At 45.6% G+C, this 22,504-nt stretch overlaps 1 protein-coding gene across 4 annotated transcripts in view; it reads right to left on the bottom strand.

Moving 5' to 3' along the window:
• The window catches only part of BRWD1 (bromodomain and WD repeat domain containing 1), a 2,464,655-nt gene that overhangs the window by 2,330,314 nt on the left and 111,837 nt on the right, over window positions 1–22,504 (bottom strand). For all 4 annotated transcript variants that reach the window (XM_078656838.1, XM_078656840.1, XM_078656841.1 and 1 more), the window contains one exon: window positions 5,053–5,213. In XM_078656838.1, the coding sequence (XP_078512964.1) occupies window positions 5,053–5,213 (161 nt within the window). The remainder of the gene's footprint in view (window positions 1–5,052; window positions 5,214–22,504) is intronic.

Here is a 22,504-nt window from a genome sequence, read left to right as displayed (position 1 = left end):
GACTCAGAGCCCCCAATGGGATTCAAGGAGAGAACAGAGCAGGAGACGTTCTTCACCACCACCGCTACTCCGCCACCCCTTCCCTTAGCTCTGTCCTGCCGGAAAATGTTATACGTCGATGGAATGGCAGAGAAAATATCCGGATTGGACGCCTCTCCCAACCAGGTTTCGGTCAGGAGAAGACATAGAGGATTTTCCCTAACAAGGAGATCATGTATGTGCAGGGCATGGCTACCTACTGACCTCGTATTAAGTAGCAGACATAGATGTTTAACACGAGCCTCAACTAGCCTATAGGCGTTGGCTGGTGTCCAAGTAGGCGACCAGCCGCAGGCCGGGCAGCGCCGTTTGCCCTTGAAGCGCCCCGGAAAGACCACGCGACAGGAGCAAGAATAGATCTGCAGAGCGCGCAGCGTCGCCGAGGTATAGCGAATCATCCTCACCCACGCCTGGCCGAACCGTAGTCTACCGCCGCCCCGCCGCCTCCGGGGACGCTGACGGGCGCAGACGGGCAGGACTCCGGCACGACTCCGGCAAGGCGTCCACCTGCGCGTCCCGCTGCGCGTAGGGGAGCAACTTTAAATAGGCGCTCCAGTCAGCCCTGAGCGTGCGAGTCCGCTCCAAGATGGCGGCCGCCGCTGATGAAATGCCCCAATCTAAGATGGCGCCCAAAGTTGACCCCCAGGACCAGGACCCACCAAAGTGGTGGTGCTTTGTCAGCAGATAATAGTGCTTTTTAAATGCGGTGCAGGGCAGGCACATCAGACGCCCCACAGGAGGTGGAGCCAGCATTGTGGAAGGCAGGCACAGCCCTATTCAAGGTTTAGGTGCAACTCCTCCCTCCCATCTAGATGCAGATCTCTCTATTCACCACTGGGTGACTCCGCCTGTCTCTTGGAATCCCCCATCCCGGTCACTCACAAAACCAGACATAGGAATACACAACCTAGCAGAGGCAGGTTTGAATAGTTAGACAAGTAAATATCCACTTTCTAAAAGTGGTATTTGCAAACACAGAATATTAAAAAAACGTTACTAAAAGAAGTATTTTATTATTCTGAGTTCAGGCATACTAAACTCGAACTTCTACCATGTTCTCTGAGCCTGTTAGGATTATAAACATGTAACAATCTAACAGCTCATTCTGGCCTAAGGAGAACAGGTAGCCTTGCAATAGTGAAAAATGAAAATGGCTGTAATTCACTATTAGGACATGCCACACACACCAGGGCTTATCTTACCTTATATTTACAATGCACCCTGCCCTTAGGTCTACCATAGGGGTGACTGATATGAAGAAAAGGGAAGGTTTAGAGGCTGGGAAGTGGGTGTACTTGCCCAGTCAGCATGACAGTACCAGACTGCACGCAGGCTCTGTAACGGCAGAACTTAGACACATTTTACAAGGCTGCTTCTGTGGGTGGCACAACCAGTGTTGCAGGCCCACCAGCAGCATTTGGATTGCACGCCCTGGGCACACTCAGTGCACTGTACTAGGGTCTGACAAGTAAACCAAACATCCAATCATGGAATCACTAATCAATACATCTATTTACAATAGGGAGCACTTGCACTGTTGCACTGGATAGCAGTGGCACAGTGCCCAAAGCATCTAACACCAGCAAAAATACATGAGGCAACAGCAAAAATGGAAGGGAGACCCACGCCAATGGTGCCAGGTCTAACACACTCCCCCTGTTTCCAACTCTCCTCATGAGTCCGGATGGGTCTCCTTATCCGCTGGTGTCCACGAACTCGCTGAGACTCATGGCGTGGCGGATTTCCAGAGTAGATGGGAAGCCGCTGGCCTTTTGACTTACAAAAATAAATACAAGAAGTTATTGTGTTTAAGATAATATATTTTGTCACAGGATGGGATAATTTAACTATCCCACCTAGTACTAAAAGTGTGTTATTGATGTCCTTGGCATCATTTGTTCTTTATATACGGCCTTTTGAGAGAGGCTGAGTCCTTTAACTCGAAGGCATGGGCAGACAGTACTGTCAACAGGTACAGATCCGCATGGAACAAATGGACCCGTTGGTGATTGCGACGGGGTTTTGATCCCTTGGTCACGGGTGTGGTCCACATCGTGATGTTTTTGGCCCAAATGGCCTCTGAGGGTTTGGCTGATCGGTCTGTTAATACTTTAAGGTCAGCAGTTTCTTCCGGCCACGTCCCAGTGAATGGCGCTCCGGTGGGTGAACACGCCTTTGTTTGTCGTCTATCGCGGGGCATAAGCCTGTCCCTAACTCCGGAACCGCGTTATTCCGCTCTCTGGGACGTTAATCAGGTCCTTAACTTATTTTTATTCTGGCAGTAGAATAAGTACCTCTCCAGGAAGGTTAGCCCTGCTTCTGTTCCTCATTTCTTGTAGGCGTGTGTCAGACCTACGGGATCTAGACATTTCTAGCAGAATATTTACTCCGAATGGTGTAACGTTTACTTTGCTTAGATGCACAAAGTGACATACCAGATCAATTTCCTATCCACAGTTTCCTGATTCCCCAAAGCTTTGTGTGGTTCATTGCCTAAAAGCTTATGAGGACATGATGGAGGAGTCCCGTCCCCCAGGAAAGAGACCGCTCCTCATTTCGCTTCGGAAACCCTTTAAGGCAGTTTCTTCACCCACTATTGCCAGGTGGGTCAGTTGGGTGATGCAGGAAGCAGGCATTAGCCTTAGCCAGTTTGGGGCACACTCTGCAAGGGGAGCCATGGCTTTGAAGGCCTTCAGTCTAGGGGCGCGTCTGGAAGATATCTTCAACGTGGCAGACTGGTCTTCACACTTCACATTCAAGCGGTTTTATTTTAAACAGATTCTGAATATGGCTTACTTGGTTGTGGGCAAGCTTTAAACAAGCATAATCCTCACCTCCAGTTCCGACATAGAATGAAAAGTTTCCCAGTTAATGTAACAAAAAGTTTCAATTCTATTAAGGACTCGGAGGCGAGGATTATGTCGCCCTTGATTCCTGGAGGAGATACCTTCCCGTACTACAGTAAGTAATGTGGTCCATTCAAATGTTAAGACTCTGCTTATTCTGTACTATGTATGACTTTCGGGCAATACTTGCTCAGTGCTTCCTCTGGTAATAGGTTTCCTCTTGCCCCCAGGCTCGGACTCCAACAAACAGGGCTCCTGAAGAGCGAGGGAAGGCTGACTGCGCACTCAGAAGGCGGAAGAGAGGACACTGTTGGGCTACCTGAGCCCTGATTGGACATTGGTTTCATGTGCTGTGATTGGCTGTTACCATGTATTTTCTTGTTTGACTACATGTTCCCTTTGTCTCATGGGAAATGTAGTCTTCTGTTATATCTTCGCTGCTATCCATTAAAGTGAAGAAAGAAGGCATAATCCTCACCTCCAGTCCTTAATAGAATTGAAACTTTGCGTTACGTTAGCTAGGAAATTTTTCATTCTCCTGTGCTCAGGTCAGTGCAGGGGTTTCAGTGCCAGGCCGGGTCCTCAGGTGGCTATTCCATGTCGGGAGGCTGCGCCCATGCTTGCCGGCTGCTTGGGGGGCTTTGCTGAAAGGCTGTGCCCAAACCACAGGAGCCTTCGATCTCCAAGAAAGAGCTCCCTTTAGGGTAGCTGCCTCTTCTTGTTCGCGGAGGAGGACTCCGGATGGTCCAGAACATCCACCGCCAAACCAAGATTTAAGGGGGGGAATCATTTTATAACCAAGGCTGTTCCGAAATATGACTCAGATGAGCACCAGGGCATTGTATCACTTGTCAGCATTGTCTTGGGGCCTTTGACAATGGAACAGGCCAGAAGCTGGCTCTGCTGACCTCAGAGCTTACTGAAGAGCATCTGCCATGTTCTATGGCCAAGCTACACCCCAGCCTCCCCCTTCTAAAACAGTACTTAAACACAGATGTCTATTCCCGAGCTTTGCAACATCCCAATCTTATATTCATCATAGTTGTTTGCACTATGTTTGAAGCACCGCACACAACACCTACCACGTAGGCCAAACTACATGCCATTTCCTATCAATCATGCAGTTAAGAGTGATAGGACCCAGATACAAATTGTAACACTTCATGGCCTTACCAGTGCTAAGAAGTACTTTACAAATGCTAGAACACATCTTCCATTAGGCTGCAAGAAAATGCATGAAATAATGCAACCCAACACAACATAACCTACAGAGGCTGGTCAGCTTTCATTCAGCTTTTTTCCCTCCAATGAAAATTTCTTAAAGGTGTTCCCATGCTAAAATGTATTTTTGAGAACCATCAACCCCTTGCTCAACTTTATTCAACACAACATTTGGCAAAAATGAAATGCACTATAACAAATATGTGTATTGCCGACTGGTTGGGGAGGTGCAAAGTTATTGGTGAGGACAAGTGATTGTTGTGGAACCAAGACTACAGAGTGGTGGAGTAGTTCACGATCTTGCTAAACATATGAAGCGCTAGAAAAAATGCTACAAAACAAGAATATGCCTCCTCTAATTCATATAAAAATGTACACTTTTTAAATTAATCACATGTTGCATTTTGTTTGCTTTAAATATACATATTTGGCGTCAAAAACCTCAAAATCAGCAGGAGAGTAGACTTAATGATTTGAAATATACCACACTTACAATAAGCATATGCTAAAAATTGAGTGTGCATGACCTACAAAGCAGTCATACTGCCTCTGGAAGATGCAAGTCTCTGGAAGAAACATGCATTCAGACTATGGAAGAGTGGGGTTTTAAAATGCCTCAATAGGTTTCTAAAAATAGTATACTAAATTGAAAATGGATTGCTCTATAAAGGCATGCAAGAACAAAATTCAACATCAATTATGATTGATTGTTTAACGCAATCAGCAACAAGACTGATTTATAGTCTAAGGGGCTAATTGAAATAGGATTATGAAATGCTAAATTCATGTGCCACCTAGTTTAAATGTAAGATGATTTACCAAGAACGGTTATTCTGCCTTAAAAATAAAACTGCCTAAAATTTTGAACAGAACTTCACATGGTAAGGCATAACTATTCATTACAAAAGACTGTTCTGCAGTATAATTAGATACAGCAACTACCTACCGTAAAAATTCTTTGTCCAGTGCGATCAAAGGCTACACAGTAAACCGAAGAAAGGTGACCAAGAATCCTCCGGTGCATCTTTATGTGCTGATACATGCTTCCTGGAAACGCAGAGCTAAAACGTACACATCCTGTCAATTTCTTGCCGCGCTCCACCTCCACTAGGATAGCATAAAAGTACAACAATGAACACAGGACATAAAACCAAGTATCAGAATCATTTGTAAATCAATTGTTAAGAAATCAATGCAATGTTCATATAATTTGAATCATGGAATCAACATATTCATTAGAATAAACGGCTTACCTGTAATCCTAGTTCATCAAAGTCATAAGCACTTAATAGTCCAGCTCACGTGGAGGGGGGGGTGGGAATCACCGCACCTGGGTGAGACTATTCAGTGCTTACGACTATTGAAGAAGATGCCATGGAAGAGAAGGATGTAGGAGACTGGCTCAGTATATAGTGTCCACTTATGGTGAGGCACTGAGTCCAGACAGCCCTTAGTCATAGTGTCTTGGGCCCTGATAACCAAAGCTCTCAAGAGGTAACTGTGGAGAGCAGCTAAGGCTTGTTCAGGAGGGTGTAAAGCAGGTGCATTTACCACAATAGTCAGTCAGTAAGCCTTCACACAAGAAAGAATCACACAAGTTGTCATGGGGATGAGCCTTGCCTTTACACTGTGTTAAGTTGACATGAGCTTATTATAAGTTTAAACGCAATTTTTTCCTTTCTGCAGCCTCTGCACACGGCACACATTATTATAAATGTTCAGAGTTAAGCAAAGTGTTTTGCTTCACACAAGAATAATATGTTTTTCTATACTAGCAGCCTTGCTTGGTAAGCTTTGTCTGAACAGTGAGTGCCGAGGCCTTCAAGGTTATTTCAACACAGTGGTTTTTGTTTGGACTGATCAGCGCACGTTCTAGAAATAACATATATGCAGCTGCGGCCACCTCTGATTTTGGCACGTTTAATAATGCACTGCGTGCATTATACAACGCACTTGGAGAACATTCGCATGCAGAGATCTGTTGCAGAAACGGATGTGATCCATTTCTGCTAGGACCAGAGGTATGGGGCCACCCTTGTAATCCCAAGAAACCTTCTGTGGATATAAAATTACCTACTAGCAAGTGAGGGTGAAATATAGGTATATTCTAAACCCGTTTCATTTAGCATTGTAACATGCTTTCTCCTTTTGTGGTTTTTATAGTAACTATGCTGATAATCTTGTTGCTTATATGTCTGCTTGTATTAGCTATGATACTGCGCATGAGAACACGGCATTAGAAATAAATATTTCAAACTTGCTTGTTCTCTTTTTACTCCCCGTTTTGGACTGGTATGAGAGTATAACGAAAGAGTGTTCATGTGTTCCACATTGCCTGAGGTAATCTAAGTTCCATGTTCTGGGTTATCTAATCATTGGGGTTATAGAAGAACTACTGAGACACTGATTGTTAGTCTGGTAGGGGATTTTGGCTACTAAGGTGAGTTTTGGCACAGCCTAATTCACGGAGGTTCCAAGTCTCTAGGCACAGTTCTGTGTAGGAGCAGAATCCCTGCTACATGGCGCCCAACGCTGGTGTTCTTATTACATGACGCTTGAGTAGTACTTCATTCAGTCCTTAGCCCCTTCACTATTGTTTCAGGATAACAGTGGCGTTGGACAAAGCTACCTATAGTTACATAGGTCTTTTCAAGCTTGAATCTTTCAAAACAGTTTCCTTTTAAATTACTACCCAGTTGTGCTACATTGTTTTACATTGTACCTTTTCTTCCCTGTGTCACTATAGCTAACATTGTTATACCGCAACATAGTCGCATTGTGGTTAGCAATTATTTGCAAACATATAATGTTGGTTCGGAGGGCATAGCAGTGATTTTGGTAGTGAGTGCTGAGATTGCTTACCCGTTTGAGATTTTCTACTCTTGGGTGACATTTCCTGCAGTGGATGTGGCTACGCAGGTTTTTCACACTTACACTCACTCAGCCGTGCCCGGGGAATATGTCCCTTATAGGACACAGGAGATTCTGATTTCTGCATGGCAGCACTGTGTTTGGTTTGATGGCGCCCTTCCCCACACTAACGGTGGCTAGATTGGGTCCTTTGTCCATTCCAGGCGCTTCTTGGCCCGTTTTGGCTGGATTCACCCCGCATCCTTGTGCAGGGCAGGTTGCCGTTGCTGAATTACGGACCCTGTATGACTTCTATTAGTGTTATTAGGGCCCCTAGTTCAATATATTACCCGCAGGCCCCTGGAATTGTGGCCCTTCCAGCTGGACCGAGCGGAATGAAGCTTAGCGCCGTGATGGTCAATGCAGTAATGGGCAAGCGTCCCCAAGATAAGGATAATTTTGCCGAGAAGTTTGACCAGCTGGAAGCAGTGTTTCCTAATTCGACTCCCGTAGGAATACACAGGATTCTTACAATTAGTTTACCCAAGGACTTGGTACCAGAAGCCGGTGACTGCGAGTCATGGGGGAGAATTTTTGCGGAAGTGTACACGAGGTGCTTCGACACTCCGTCAATCGCTGTCCTTCCGAAGGTCATTAAGCATGTTCAGGACGAACACGGACCCGAGGCTGCGGTTGAAATGGGAATGAGACTCGTTGGCACATTTGACGTAGTTTCCGATCGCGTCCTTTCTAATGTAAAGGGAGATGCGGTGAACTTTCAGGTGGCTAATGCCTTGCGCGATGTCCCCGATGCCGACAAACCCCGACAGTTACTGAGAATTATTACGGCGGCTTATAAGACCATCGGCCGCAATAGTTTAGGTGTCAAGCCCTTTTCTGCTAAAGATCAAAAACAAACTCAGGGTGCGAAGTCTGAAACGGACGTTCAACCCACAGCTCCAAAGAAAAATTGGAACAGAAATAAAAAAACAGGGGAAACAGCAACAGAAACAGGAGTCCCGTCCCCCATCACCAGTGCCTGCGCCTACTGAGCGCGTTTATGATTTGCGCGACCACACTATGATTAAGCCGCTTGATCGATTTCAGGTTCCTGATCAACGCTCTCCTCTTCGTCCGGTGGTGGAAGCGGCGGAAGAGGTAGGGGTGGCCAGCAGAGTCACGACCAGCCCCGCCCGAAAGACAGCAAAGGCAAGCAGGATGATTCTTCACAGAAAAGACCCGTTTCAGAAAAAGAAAGTTGCCGCTTTAACAGCGAGATATTCCATAGATAGTGAGAACGCAGCTTCGGAATCAGACATGGGCGCTGACGTTGTTGAACAGCGCGGCAGAGATTACCATAGTGCGAGAGGCCCTGCGTCCACTATTGAAGGTGACAGGGACTGACCAATATGTTGTTGTAGAGACAGCTGATACTAGAGTAGCTTCCCCTGACAGGCTTTTTGAAATTGTCCTTTTAATTGAAGGTGACATACAACGTACCATACAAGGGGTATTTTGGGAAAATCTTCCAACTACCTATGACATTTTGTTAGCGGAGACTGACTGGCCCCCGCCCTTTGTTCTCGCTGCTCTGAGAGGGGAGGAGGTAATCCTCCCTAGTTTAGCGCACACAGTGTCTAAGGAGCATGCGCTGAATTTTGCAGAAGAGTGGACTAAAGCCCTTGTGCCGGCTCTGTACCATATGCACTGTGGTTGGGATAAATGTTCCCCGCACCACGAGATTCCCTTACGGTCTATGCCACAGCCTTAACCTCAATATCCTATCCGGCGTGAAGCTAAGGCTTCCGTTGCGGAAATCCTTGAACAATTGGAATATCAAGGAGTGATTGAAACTTGTGTGTCACCGATGAATAACCCACTTTTTACTGTGACCAAGCCTGACGGTTCGTACCGTTTGGTATTGGATTACCGGCATTTAAACTCGCATTGCCGTACTGTGCAGTTCAAATTACCCACGGCTCTGCTTTAGTGGATGGTCTTATGCGTAAAAGGTTTAAGACCACCCCTGACATATCCAACGTTTTTTTGGCCCACAATCTGTCTGGTCTAAGTTCCCAATAGACCAGTTTTACCAGTGGCAGCAAACAACGCCAATTTAAACGCCTGGCCATGGGCTATAAGAATAGTCCAGGTGTGTTTGCTGCCCGCATTGTTTCTCTCTTGGGGAGAGTAGACCTAGATGAGTGTTCGTATGTGGATGACATCTATCTCACAGACGACGACATTTGGGACCATCTGTGTTGTGTTGACCGCATAATTTGTAACTTTGCGGACTTCGGTTACAAATTCAACTTTGCAAAGTCTCACATTGCAGAATACACAGTGTTGTTCCTGGGCTACGAGCTCAACAATGAAGGTCGATGGTTGGCTCCTCACTTCTTGGAGAAATGCGCACAGCTGCGTGCTCCTACAACACTCAAAAAATTACAGTCCTTGCTGGGATTTTAGAATTTCGGGCGTACCTATATTCCCGAATACAACACCAACCTGGTGATAAGAATCATACCTGGGGCGGTGTGTTTCACTTACCTTACTTTTAAAGAGGTGACACAGTGCCTATCGCTTACAAGTCACACTTGTACACTTCGGCTGAAATGCGGTTTTCCACTGTGGAGAAAGTCTTGACAGCAGTGCAATGCCGATTCTTAAGGAACATGCACTGTCGCAGGGAAAACGCATGTTGGTTGTTACACCATATCCTAAAATGATCTGGGTCCGAGTGGCAGAACATAAAGATCAGTTGTCACTCGTGTTTGTAATTCCTTCTCTAGGTCATCAGCGCGTGGGAGTTCACGCTGTTGACAATTCATTGGCCGATGAGGCCGCAAAATCAGCAGTATCGACATATTTGGTAGCAGAAGTTACACGTTCCAAAAGTAAGAATGATGATGATGTCTTGGCCGCTGTTGCTGCGACTGAGAAGGGAAGTAAATATCCTAGGGGGTTCCCTTCGAAGTATGCATACCACTTAAGTCCTGATAAAGTTCCTTATATGAAAATACCTGACGTTGGTGAACGGTTGATTCCCAACGCGGACCGCAGGCCAGCGCTGATTACTGCAGCCCATGAAGGTTTAGCGTCTGCGCATGCGGGCGTTTCGGCTACTGTATCTCAGCTACAACAACGTTTCTGGTGGCGGGGACTGTACAATGTGATTATGTCCTTCAATGTGATATTTGCCAGCAGATTAAGCCTTCAACTGCTACGCGTCCGCCCCAGACACAGTTGTACATTTCTAACAAACCACTTGGTTGTGTTTATTTGGATCACTGCGGTCCTCTTTCCTCTGATACTGCGTATGAGTACATCTTCGTTGCAGTTCATTCTTGCACACGCTTTGTGCGGGTGTGGCCACACCGCAGCGCTGATTCGCGAACTGTCATAAGAGACTTGCGTGTCTTTGTAGGGATTTTTGCCTGTGGCACCTACCATTCTGATCAGGGTCCTGCTTTCGCCTCTAAGGCGTATAAGGATGCCATGACTTCGTTGGGGGTCCAAGTCAAGTTTTCGTCTCCATACAGACCTGAAGGTAATAGTGTTGTGGAACAAATTAACCGAGATTTAAAGCAGTCTTTGACAGCTAGAGTTATAGGCACTGGCAGGAACTGGCTGGCCCACCTAAATAGCAACGTGCACTTAATAATCTCCCTAGAAGGTCTCTGGGTGGGCGGACTCCATACAAAATGCTCTTTGGTATCAAAATGTTCGTCCCGGACCTTGACGGTCTAGACCAGGCGGGAGTTGCTGCCCCCTTTGACGTAGATGAACATGGTCATGTTTTACAGAATCTACAAGAGACGAGAGACAGTCTTGCAAAGGAACACTTGCCCTCCACATCTGAAGCTGCGTTGCAGATTCCGGTAGTTGGCTGGCTACCCCAAGTTGGAGCACTGGTTTGAGAGAAGATCGAAAACAAGAAAGAATTTAGTCCCTCATATCGAGCTCCAGTTCCAGTGCTTGGCGTGAAGGGCACAAGAACAGTCATTTTACCACCACTTCCAGGTCATAAAGAACAAAGGTACATCTCCATTGACAATGTCAAACTACACAGAGTGGTCGATTCTTCTTCTTCTTAGTATGACTCGTGCAGTCTCATGTCCAGCGATTTTGAGAAATTCTGTTTTGGCCCCGGCTGCTAACCCCAGGCCCAATGTTGCCTTTGAGATGCCTGAAGTTTCAAGTCCTTTGTTAAGTTCTCCATCTGATGCTCACCTTGATGAGACTGAATATACTTACCCCACTGACTTATCGATGCCTGATTTGCAAACCTGTTTGGCTACAGAGTCCAGATTTTCATTTGACACAGACTCTCACACATCAAAGTCCCCTTCAAAAACCTCAATTTTTGCATCATGGTTTAAAAAACATTTTTGATTCCTCCTTGGACCTACATTTGGTTGGTGCTTTTTTCGATTTACCTGTTCATGTCTACTGGATTTGTGGTTTACTTTTTCCGCCTTGTCAACCTACACTATGTTGAAGAGAGAACATACATTCGAGACATTAATGAAACATTGGCTCCCCATTCCTCATCACACAGATTAAAGAGGGACCTGGCTTTTGTTAACATAACTGCTTGGCCCGTCTTAGATGGGATTGTGTGGGATGCTATTAGATTTCAAATTCACGGACCCACAGAGGTTATTAATGTCCCAAAAGTCCTAAGGGTTTCTATGGGGGAAGTGATTAAACAAAATATACGTTCTGATGATTGGGATGTTCAGGCCGTGGAAGCTTTTTTTTCTGATTTGAAATATTATGCTGAAGATTTGTATCTAGATTCCGCAAATTATGTGATTTGTTTTGTTATCAACGCTTTGGCAATCACTACTTGCATAAGGCTAACACCAGGAGGAATATGGTTAATTATACACAATGGGAACATTGTCCCGCTCCTGTACAAGGCAGTTCTACATCTCTTTTAAAGAGGTTCACTTATTTTACTGATTTTAATCAGTCAAATCCCAATGCATTTGATTTTAAAATGACCGAAAAATCCACTTCCAAAGTTAGACTTACCCACACAAAATTAATGTATTCAAAGTCCTTTTTGGACCAATTGGCTGTTGGGGGCTACGAGCTGTGGAAAGATACTGTTGATCTTAAATCTGTTTGGGGTTCTAAAGATTAGCAAGTTCAAGGCACAGAGGCTTTGCATCGTGCATGCCTCATCCCGAGCCATATGTTGTTTCTGAACTCTACGATTTCACAAACAACTTGCTTTGGATTGGCTACTACTAAAAAATGAAATGCTCCTTCTTTCCTGAATTGGGAGAATATTCCGGTTGGAATAATAATACCGAATTTTCTATCAGAGAATTACAGACTGTTACTGAATTCTACCTTTAACATATCCAGTTTGGGTTGGTTGCTGTGGCACAAAAGTGCTGATTCTTGCCAGCATCGTTTTCTGGGTTTAGCTTCAGGCAACACACAGGTCAGGGTGGATCCCCGTTTTGAAAGTGGCCATTCTGTGACTACCTATTCTGTAGGCAAATTATGTCAGAGTTGGCTCAAACATTCCACTTTGGCGTCAGTTAAGCTGCATTTATCTAAATTGACTGACGATGTTGATCTGAATGATTTTGTGAAGGGCCCTGCTTCCGGCAGATCTAAAAGATGGATATATGCTATTTACAACGAGGTTTGGAAACTGTCCCAAATTGAGGCGGCTTCCCGCATTAAATCTATAGATCAAGCAAATTTAGAAAAAGTGCTAGCAGTTGTAGATAACAGCATTAACACACTTTCTTCCCGCATTTACACATTGGATAATATTGTTTCATCTGTTGTTGATATTGTGCAAGAAGATGTGTCTGTTTTGTACCATGGTCAAAATCAATTGCGTTCTGTTATGCAGTTTGCCTGGACCTTGCAGACCTTAAAATCTGGATAAGTGCCATGGCACTACATGAATACTTCATCATTATTTGCCCCGTTTAATTTGACTGACAAGCAACGTTTCATGTAAATGAAAGATGCAACATTTTCTATGTTACACATTGAAAAGTTGGAACCGTTACCTTTTTCAGTGGCCTAACCAAATTCTGCAACGTGGCTTATCCACGGATTGATAACTTTAGCTTTTCCCCTTTTCAAGTTCGAGGCCTGTATGAAGCACTACGCAATAGGCAGATATGAACCTCTGGCCACCGCTTATCTTCATGAAGCTTGGTCTCTACCATTTACCTATAGGTGCCTTAAGGAGGGAAAAGAGGTTTACTTGAATGGTGAAGATTGCACTACAACACCAGGTCACTCAATGTGTAGGAATATCCAATTACAATGCTCTTGTAACCAGAACAAGCCAAATTTAGCCTGTATTTTGAAAGGTACACTGGCACCTGCTATCATACCCACATTCACATTACCGGCAAACGGAAGTTATTTACTTTTAAATAATGAAGATTGTTGTGGGATGGTAGACGGAATTCCTTACGTGGTTACGGTCAGTGAGCGTGTAGTTTGTTGTAAAAATGTAATGTTTCCTCCTCCGCATGTGAAGCTTGATGTTTCCATCTGGCAGAGGATTGCGACCTTGAAAGTGGAGTTCAACAAGATGAGTCGTATAAGAGCTCTATTGTCCCAGAAAGAAGTCACCCTCACATCTGCTCGTGATACATTTGTCCTTCATGTGGCAAACAACCGCACAGAAGTGCATGCTTTATTAAATACGGATTTGCCCTTGCATTTCGGTGAATTCATTCAAACTATCTTTAATGCATCCTCAACCACAGGGGTGGCTCAGTTTTTTAAAGTTGTTAGCAGCGGCCTTGTGACTTCTTTTCAAACTATATTTGGTGTGTTCTCAGCATTCTTTAATTCGATTTTTCCAGCCTGTTTGGTGGATTTCCCTTAATGCTGGCTCTGGTCGCAGGCGTACTTCTGTTTTTTTTTTTTTTTTTGCAGAGTTTTATATAGCGCGAACTAGACCCGAACTGAATCAGGTATCAGAGCGCTTTACATAGCACCAGTTACGTTACATGAGGACACGCATTCATTTTAGGCACAGGGAGATTAAGTGATTTGCCCAGAATCACAGGAGGTTTTTGGCGTCGTTACTGAGACTCGAACCCAGATCCCCAGGTCCGAGGTCGAGCGCCCTAGCCGTTAGGCCAACTCCTCTCCTCTCTTTTGTTTATTTCAAAATGGATGCACGAGAAGATCAGTCACGACTGTTGCTGCTCCGCAACCGAATGCTTGAATATTATGGAGCGCTGCCTCTTGCTACCTTGAGTGCGGCTTATGGATTATCGTTTCGATTTTCCTTCTTTACATGCATTAAGCCTGTCTTTCATTGCCTGAATTGCGATTTCGACTGGGCCCTGGATTTGTGTCTCTGCAATACGGTGTCTCCCAATGCGGATTATGATCAGCTTATGAGCCCTTTAGTTGCTCATGAATTGCTTTGTTCTGGCGGAGGGATTATGGCCTTCGCAGCGATGCATGGAGTCCTGGGACGTTGGAATGTTTTCTTAGCGGCGCAAGATTTCTTGGCACGCAGCTTCATTGAAGAAACACCGAGTTGCCCTCTGATGGTGCTAGAGGCTCCGGTAATTGAGGAACATGTATGTTGTTTCCCTTTGCTGAATTGGATGGCTGAACTGTTTTCAGATGAGGACAGTGACCTCCTATTGGAGGCTGTTGCTACATATTTTGCATATACATTGTTGGAGTGAGATGTGATCGCTTCGCTCTCTCACATGACCGATGTCACATGTTGGACATCGGATATTTTTTTGAAAATTGTTTTTTTCGATTTCACTTTTTTCCACCCAGCCCGCTTCCGTATTTCAGTTGCTAAAATTGACAAATTATGGAATTTGTTCCCATGTTTTCACTGTGGCAATTTGAACTTGGTTCTGACTATCGTTCTTGAACTCTGCTTTCCTAAATTGATCCCTTTTTCGTATCCGTGCTCGGATCAAGGTAGGGTGTCATGGTGATGAGCCTTGCCTTTACACTGTGTTATGTTGACATGAGCTTATTAGAAGTTTAAACGCCATTTTTTCCTTTCTGCAGCCTCTTTGCACACGGCACACATTATTATAAATGTTTAGAGTTAAGCAAAGTGTTTTGCTTCACACGAGAATAATATATTTTTCTATACTAGCAGCCATTTTAACCAGAGTGGCACAGGAAATGTACGACCTGTGAAGGATTTTTAGTTGAATCAGTCTCAGCCGCGATGATATTGCGACTTACCGTGGTGAAGCAAGTGTATCACGCCAATCCTCTTCCTCTAGGTTCTCTATATTTGCCAGCAAGCGATCACGAAGACTCAAAAGTGGGTATGGTAAGATATTTATAATTTTTTGGTAGGTCAAGGAGATGGTCCTTCAGTCCATGTAGTCCAGCAGGAGACTGTCCTCCAGTGGCGATACCTCTGGTATTTCCTCCCCAGCTGGGACTGCATTCCTGAGAGCGTGTCTTATTCGTAAATATCTAAATGTTTCTCCCTCAGACATCTTGTATTCTTTCTGTAGGTCGTGAATGGCATTATTTTCCCCCTTGCCCACAAATAATCCACTTTTGAGATGCCAATAGTATCCCGTTTATAGAAGCCCTGGTAGTTGCCTAATCTCCCCAGGAGCTCTGCCTGCCAAAGGGGCATGGCAAGTGTTGCCTTGTTATTCCAACCTAAGTGTTTTGTAACTCTGTGCCAGAGGGTGACCGTTTGGTCCGTTGACTCCGTCAGTTGCTGCTTTTTTGGGTTCGTATATGGTGCTTCCCTGTACCCACCCCCTGTTCCCATCAACCACTTATCCATACGTCTGGACGGATTGTCCTCTGCGTGGTAAAGCCACTTATTTACCACCGATAATTGCGCTGCTAGAAGTATGCTTGGATGTTAGGCAGAGCAATACCCTCGTCATACCATTCCCTATTAGATTTATGGGTTGCAATGCGGGGAGGCTGGCCATCCCACAGTAGGTTCCTAACTTCTCAGTCTATTGATTGAAAATATGCTTCAGCTTCATTTTGCAGAGCGTAAACAAATCGCGGCAGAGCCCTCATTTTGAATAACGCCGATCTTCGAAATAGGGACAGTGGCAAAGCTCGCCAACGTTGCACATTCCCCTGTAAACGAGTCAGTGGAACGAGGAGATTGCGCTCATAAAAGAGTTCTGCGCTGGCCGTGGCGTATATTCCTAGATAGGTGAATCCCTCTGTCACAATGTTCGCTTCCTAGTCGGCTGGTAAGACAGGTGCTGGGCCTTGCCGGGGGTAAGCCAATGACTTGCACCAATTAATAGTATATCCAGAGTACTTCCCGAAGTTGGAACAAATCTGAAGTACTCTGCTAATGGAGGACGGAGGCGACGCCACATACAACAGTATATCATCTGCATAGAGAGAGATTCTGTCTTCCCACCCGGCTGTCCATCGTAACCCCCGGATCAAAGGATCTCCGTGTAATCAACTCGCTATGGGCTCATGGATAAGAGCAAATAAAATTGGTGACTGTGGACAACCCTGTCATGTTTCCCGGTTTAGAGTGAAAGTATTCGATGTATGTTCGTTCACTACCACTTGTGCAAGTGACTCTGTATTTAACAGTTGAATCCAAGTGCTAAAAGTTTTTGCCCAATCCCATGCGCTTAGGACGGCAAACATATATGGCCATTAGACGGTGTCGAAGGCCATGCGGGGGTCTAGCTACAGTATTGCCGCGTCCTCCTGAACGGTGTCTCTTCGCCACAGCACACCATTCAGCTGCCTCAGATTGAGACCAGTGTTCTGACCTGGCCTGAATCCAGATTGATCCGGGTGTACTAGTTTGGTCACATATGGGAGCAGCCGCATCGCTAAAACCTTAGCCAGAATTTTAACCTCTGCATTAAGCAGAGAAACGAGTTGATAGAAGTTCACTCCTCCGCAGGCTTTTCCTGCTTGTGGATCACTACGATAGAGGCTGGTCTCTGATCCCCAAGTAGAATGCCCACTTGTTTGCTTTCTTCGTACATAGTAGGCAGGTGTGGGGCCACTTCGGCTGCGGTTATCTTGAGAAGTTCTATTGAGAGGCTATTTGGCCCCATAGCCTTTCCTGACTGTATACTATGTATGGCCGACATTATTTCCTCGTTCGTGGGGTCAGCTTCGAGTGCTTGCTGGTCCTCACAAGACAAGGTCGGCACCAGAATGTCAGCAAACAGCTCCTTTGCTTCCTCTGTCGTGGACGAAGCCGCAGGTGAGTACAGGTGGGTGAAATGGGCAGAAAAAGCACCTGTGATATGCGGCTTCCATAGCCACACCGCCTCTTCTCCACATAAAGTTGTTACACAGCGATCCGCCCTTTTCCGCTTATTCAGCCAAGCGTATAATTTACCAGCACAGTCTCCCTGTTCGTACACTCTATGCTGTGTCGCCCAGAGTCTACCCCATGCTGTTTCTGTTGTCAGATTCCTGTACACCTGTCGCTTTAGGTGTAGTATGTGTCCGGCAGCCTTGTCCACTGTGTGTGACGGATTGCTCCACGGCCAAAATGTCCCGTTCCTATACCTCCAGTCTTTCCACCTTCCCCTTCCTGTGCCCCACAATGAGGGGACAGCGCCTGTCCCTTTTAGACTGTCTTGTAGGCCTCCCAAATAGTTTGGGGAGACTGGACTGACGCAACATTTTCATTAAAGTAATCATCTGTGGATGTAATAAGGCTGGCTTTAATATGTGGGAGCTTAAGGTACCAGGGATTAATCAATATTGATCTACCCGTTGACATTGCACCCAGAATGTATTTTGCCCACAATGGTGCATGGTCCAAAATCCCCCTAGCTAGGTGTTTAACATCTGTGAAACGTTGCTTATCCTCGGCCACCGTGAGAATGTGGTCAATTCGAGAAAGGCTATTGTATGCTCCTGGGTGTGATGTGAATTGCCGTGCTTCAGGGTGGGCTTCCCGCCAGACATCCACTAAGCCCAGGGGACTCATAAAAACGGTCATAGTGTTTTTAGTGTGCGGGTCGTTCCGCAAGGGAATCTGTCTGATCACATAATGTTATGTTTAGGTCTCCTCCCCTCACAAGCGCCTCCTCAGGAAAGTCTAGGATCATCTTGCTCATATCCGGTAAAGCCACATTGTGTAGTGCAGGGGGTATGTAGGCCGATAGGATATTAACACATTTGCCCTCCAAAAAGCCTGTCACTGCCGTGAAGCAGCCCGGCTTGTATGCGAGTGAGTGTGTCACAGTGAAGGGGATAGGTTTACGCATCAGTATCTCTGCCCCCTGGACCCCGAGGTAAAGCCTGAATGCACATTTAGTGTATAGTCCCATCTGTTGAGTGCCTCGCAGGTATTCACGACCAGGTGGGTTTCCTGGAGCAGGACCACATTTGGTGCTGGTCTTTTAATGTATTGGAGCACTATACCCCTCTTAGGTTCATCCCCTAATACTTTAACTTTCCAGGAGAGCAGTTTAAATGACGTCACCACCCCCCGCCGACATGTCAGTCACCTGAGTGTTTTCTATCCCTGGCCGGGCAAATCTCATGATGGAGGAGATTGTTTTGTTGGATTTTTGAGTGGGTTCTGCTGACTTGTTTTATAAGGTGTGAGAACTGTGATGTTGTACGCAGTAAAAGGTGTGCTCTCGGGAGTGCCATCATAGGAATATCTTGCTGTTCCATTGAACAATACACAATGAACTACATGTAACCCACCCCCTGTAATTATACCACTCCTCCCTGCATGACTGTTCCAGAACTGCCAGCCTCCCCAACCTTTCAGAGTGCCTGTCGCCCACCCTTCCCTGTATAAGAGGAGCTGTGGACAAAGTCTCCTCTCCCCCCAAATGACAGCAGCTAGGCATTATACTACTGTTTTGTATAGGTTCAATCGTATAATATACTCAGCCATTCTTCCTTTGATGGTGCGTTCACAGCTAAGCCAGCCCTTCTTGTGTCATTTCACTACATTCAACAGTCTACAGTTCTGGCCATTGTCTGCAGGTGGATCACAATCTTCCAGAAAACCCAGATCCCTTAACAGTTATTAGCGTCCCGTTGCCACTTGGGTGCAAGAAGTGCCTAATAGTGTTCTACCTGCTTTGGTGCTAGTCTTCATTGGTGGGGTTTCACTCTTCTGGGTCGGAAACAGTTAGTTTCCGAGGCTTCACCATCTACTGCCCATGACGGTCTGCGTTGTCCGGATCTCCTACTCTTTACCATCCCTCCAGCCACTCCCAACCAGCCTCCGGCTCTGTGAAAAACCAGCCTTTATCCTCCGCCTCGACCCTCAACTTAGCAGGAAACAGCATTGCGTATTTCAGCTCCTTCTCTCGAAGGGCCTTTTTGACTTCCAAGAAACTGTGCCTTTGCCTATGCACCTTCATGGTGACGTCGGGAAGAATGTTATGGTACTGTTTCAAACTTGAGTGGTGGTGCGCTACGAGTGGTTTGTAAGATATTATCCCTGTCTCTATAGTTGAAAATGTAAGCCAGGATTGGTCAGGGGGCCATACCCTGCTTGCGTCTACCTCATGGCACATGGTGCGCCAGTTCGATAGAAAAGTAGTTGGACAGATTCCGGGGCTATAAATGCTTTGCAATTAGTTCTTCCACACAAACCTCTGTAGCTGGCCCCTATGCTCTCTCTAGCACGCCCAGGATTCTGACGTTCTATCAATCAATCGATCAGGGGTTTATAAAGTGCGCTACTCACCCATAAGGGTCTCAAGGCGCAGGGAGCGCTATCAGCTCCGGATCAGTCGATAAGCCAGGTCTTGAGGTCCTGCTTGACATGTGCAGGGTTGGGGAGCATCTGATGTTCACCTGGAGCTCGTTCCAGGTCTTGGCTGCAATGTATGAGAAAGCTCTCCCACCGGTTGTTTCTGCGGATGCGAGGGACCTCTGGCACGGCGAGGTCGGCAGAGCTGAGGTTCTTTTTGGGTACGTGGAAGGATACTCTCTCGTTGAGGCATCTGGACCTGCCTTAATAATCATCCAGTTGTGCTACAAGAATGTTGCTGGTGGCTTGTAGTTCAGAAGGAACATGCTACTTACCCATTATGCATCTGTTCTTGGCATTTAGAGCTGTAGAGTCATATGCTGTGCATGAATCGCCAACTAGTGTTGAGTCCAGGATGTTTGCACTTTGTTTTTCTTGGAAGAAGTCTTTCCAGTTGCGAGGTAGGGGACTCCTTTCAGTGACAGTGCGCATGGGCATCGACTCCATTGTTAGATTGTTTTCCGGCAGAGGGTGAGAATGGAGTTAGTAAGAGTAGTAAACGGAGATGTCTATGAATGCATGTATCTAAGTAAGATGTTACTGCAACAGATGTATAGGGCATGCTCCGACCTGGTGCCAGTGGACGATGCAAGGGTACGCTCTGCATGGGAGTCTGACTTAGGCAACCCAATCACGGACGAGCAGTGGCTGGCATGCTGAAGGGTTACCAGGACAGTGTCATTGAACATCAAACATAGGCTGATACACTTTAAATTCCTGCGTAGAATCTATGTTACACCCGCCCGAACACACAAGATAGATCCTTCCCGACCTCACACCTGTCAGCGGTGCCAGGCCCCACAAGCAGACTTTTCACATCTCGCCTGGGCTTGCCCACAAATCCACGCTTTTTGGGTGGAAGTTCATAAACGTCTAAGCAAAATGATTCAAATCCCAATGGAACCCTTGCCTGAAATAGCACTACTGGGGTATGTGGTACAGATTCCATTGAAAGTTCGCAGATTTGCTGCCATTTCCTTGCCCCTAGCTAAAAGAGAAGTCGCAATTTTCTGGGATAGCAAGAGAGCACCGAAGACAACTGGATGGATCCGAAGCATAGCGGACTGTTCAACAAAAAGTGATTTGTATGCCAGTACTGTTCCGACGTCTTCTAGACCCAAAGATATATGGGGGCCGTTCCAAACTTTTCTTGCATCACAGCAGCAAGCTCCCCCTACGCAACAAGAGCAAGGCATGGAACCAACAGGAGTGGGTTAAGGGGGACGTTATGTTTATAATGTGAGTGTGTATGCCCTGCATAATATGATAATTGGTACTACAGATGTAATTGGATCTGCGTGGGCTGGCAAAGGGTCGGGGGATATGACCTTTAACTACAAAACTAACGTGTCCATTGCTGGGGTTTTTTCTTCTTTAGGATGCATCAGCTGTGCTGTGATTACCGTTGCGCCGTCCTACTGTGCCTTGATGATTTTGCTAAAATGACTACGTCTCACTGTACTCTTATATGTAATGCACCTGAACTCAGTGCTCTGCTTTGCATTTTCAAAACTGCTAAATAAAGTTAAAAAAAAGATGTTACTGCAACCGGTATAGGTACCCGGGGGTGGGAGCATATGACTCTGTAGCTGTATATGCCAAGAACAGATGCATACTGGATAAGTAGCATTTTCCGTGTGAGGCATATGAGCTGTAGATCATATGCTGTGCATAGACTATATAGCAGTTATCTCCAAAAGCGGTGGCTAACCTGTATCTGTTGCAGCGGTCTGAAATAGTGTACCTAAAAACTGCCTGGCCCGCTCTAGGTTGTTGTTGTGCTAACAAATCTGCACAATGGTATTTTTTTAATGTGTGAGGTGTGGACCATGTTGCAGCTTTGCATACGTCATCAATGGGTATATATCCTAAGAATGCCATAGAAGCCCCCAGTTTGCGTGTAGAGTGTGCTCTAGGTGGAACTGTTAACATTTGTTTTGCTTTTGCATAGCATATTTGAATGCACTTGACTATCCACCTTGCAATACCTGATTTTGATATGGGATTGCCTTTGTGTGGTGGAACAAAAGTGACAGTTGATTTGAGTTACCGAAAGGTTTTGTCCTTTCGATGTAATAAAGAATTGCTCTCTTCACATCTAATGTGTGTAGGGCATGTTCTGCCACTGAATATGGTTGAGAGAAGAACACAGGTAACTCAAAAGATTGAATGATATGAAAAGCAGGAATGAATTTAGGATTAGTCAGAAGAACCACTTTATTTTGGTGCATTTGGAAAAAGGGTTCTTCTATAGTTAATGCCAGAAGCTCACCCACTCTTCTGAGTGATGAGACAGCAACGAGGAAAGCAGCTTTCCATGAAATAAATTGTAGTTCACATTTGTGCAATGGCTCAAAGGGTTAACCCATTAGTCTGGTAAGAACAATGTTGAGATTCCACACTGGAGCAGATGGACGTCTCCGGTTTATGACTCTCGAGTTCCTCCATAAATGCTTTGATAACAGGCACTCTAAAAAGAGATAGATGTTGTCTATTCTGGAGGTATGCAGCTATTGCAGCCAGATGTAAGCGTATGGACATGTATGCTAAAATGGAACATTGTAGATGTAACAAATAACAATGTTTTGTACACAAGCATCAATCGGGTTGATGTGGTTGTTATTACAGTATATCACAAACCGTTTACACTTTGCTGCACAGCGGGCTCTTGTGGTAGGACGTCTAGCCTCTTTGATAATACTCATGCAGTATGGCGGTAGATTTAGATAGCCAAACTAAGACTTCAGGAGCCAGATCGCCAGATTGAATTGACTGGGGTCTGGATGTCTTATGTCTCGATGGC

Source organism: Lissotriton helveticus, chromosome 8, assembly GCF_964261635.1.
Source record: "Lissotriton helveticus chromosome 8, aLisHel1.1, whole genome shotgun sequence".
Lineage (NCBI taxonomy): Eukaryota > Metazoa > Chordata > Amphibia > Caudata > Salamandridae > Lissotriton > Lissotriton helveticus.
This window is presented reverse-complemented; position numbering and strand designations above follow the sequence as displayed.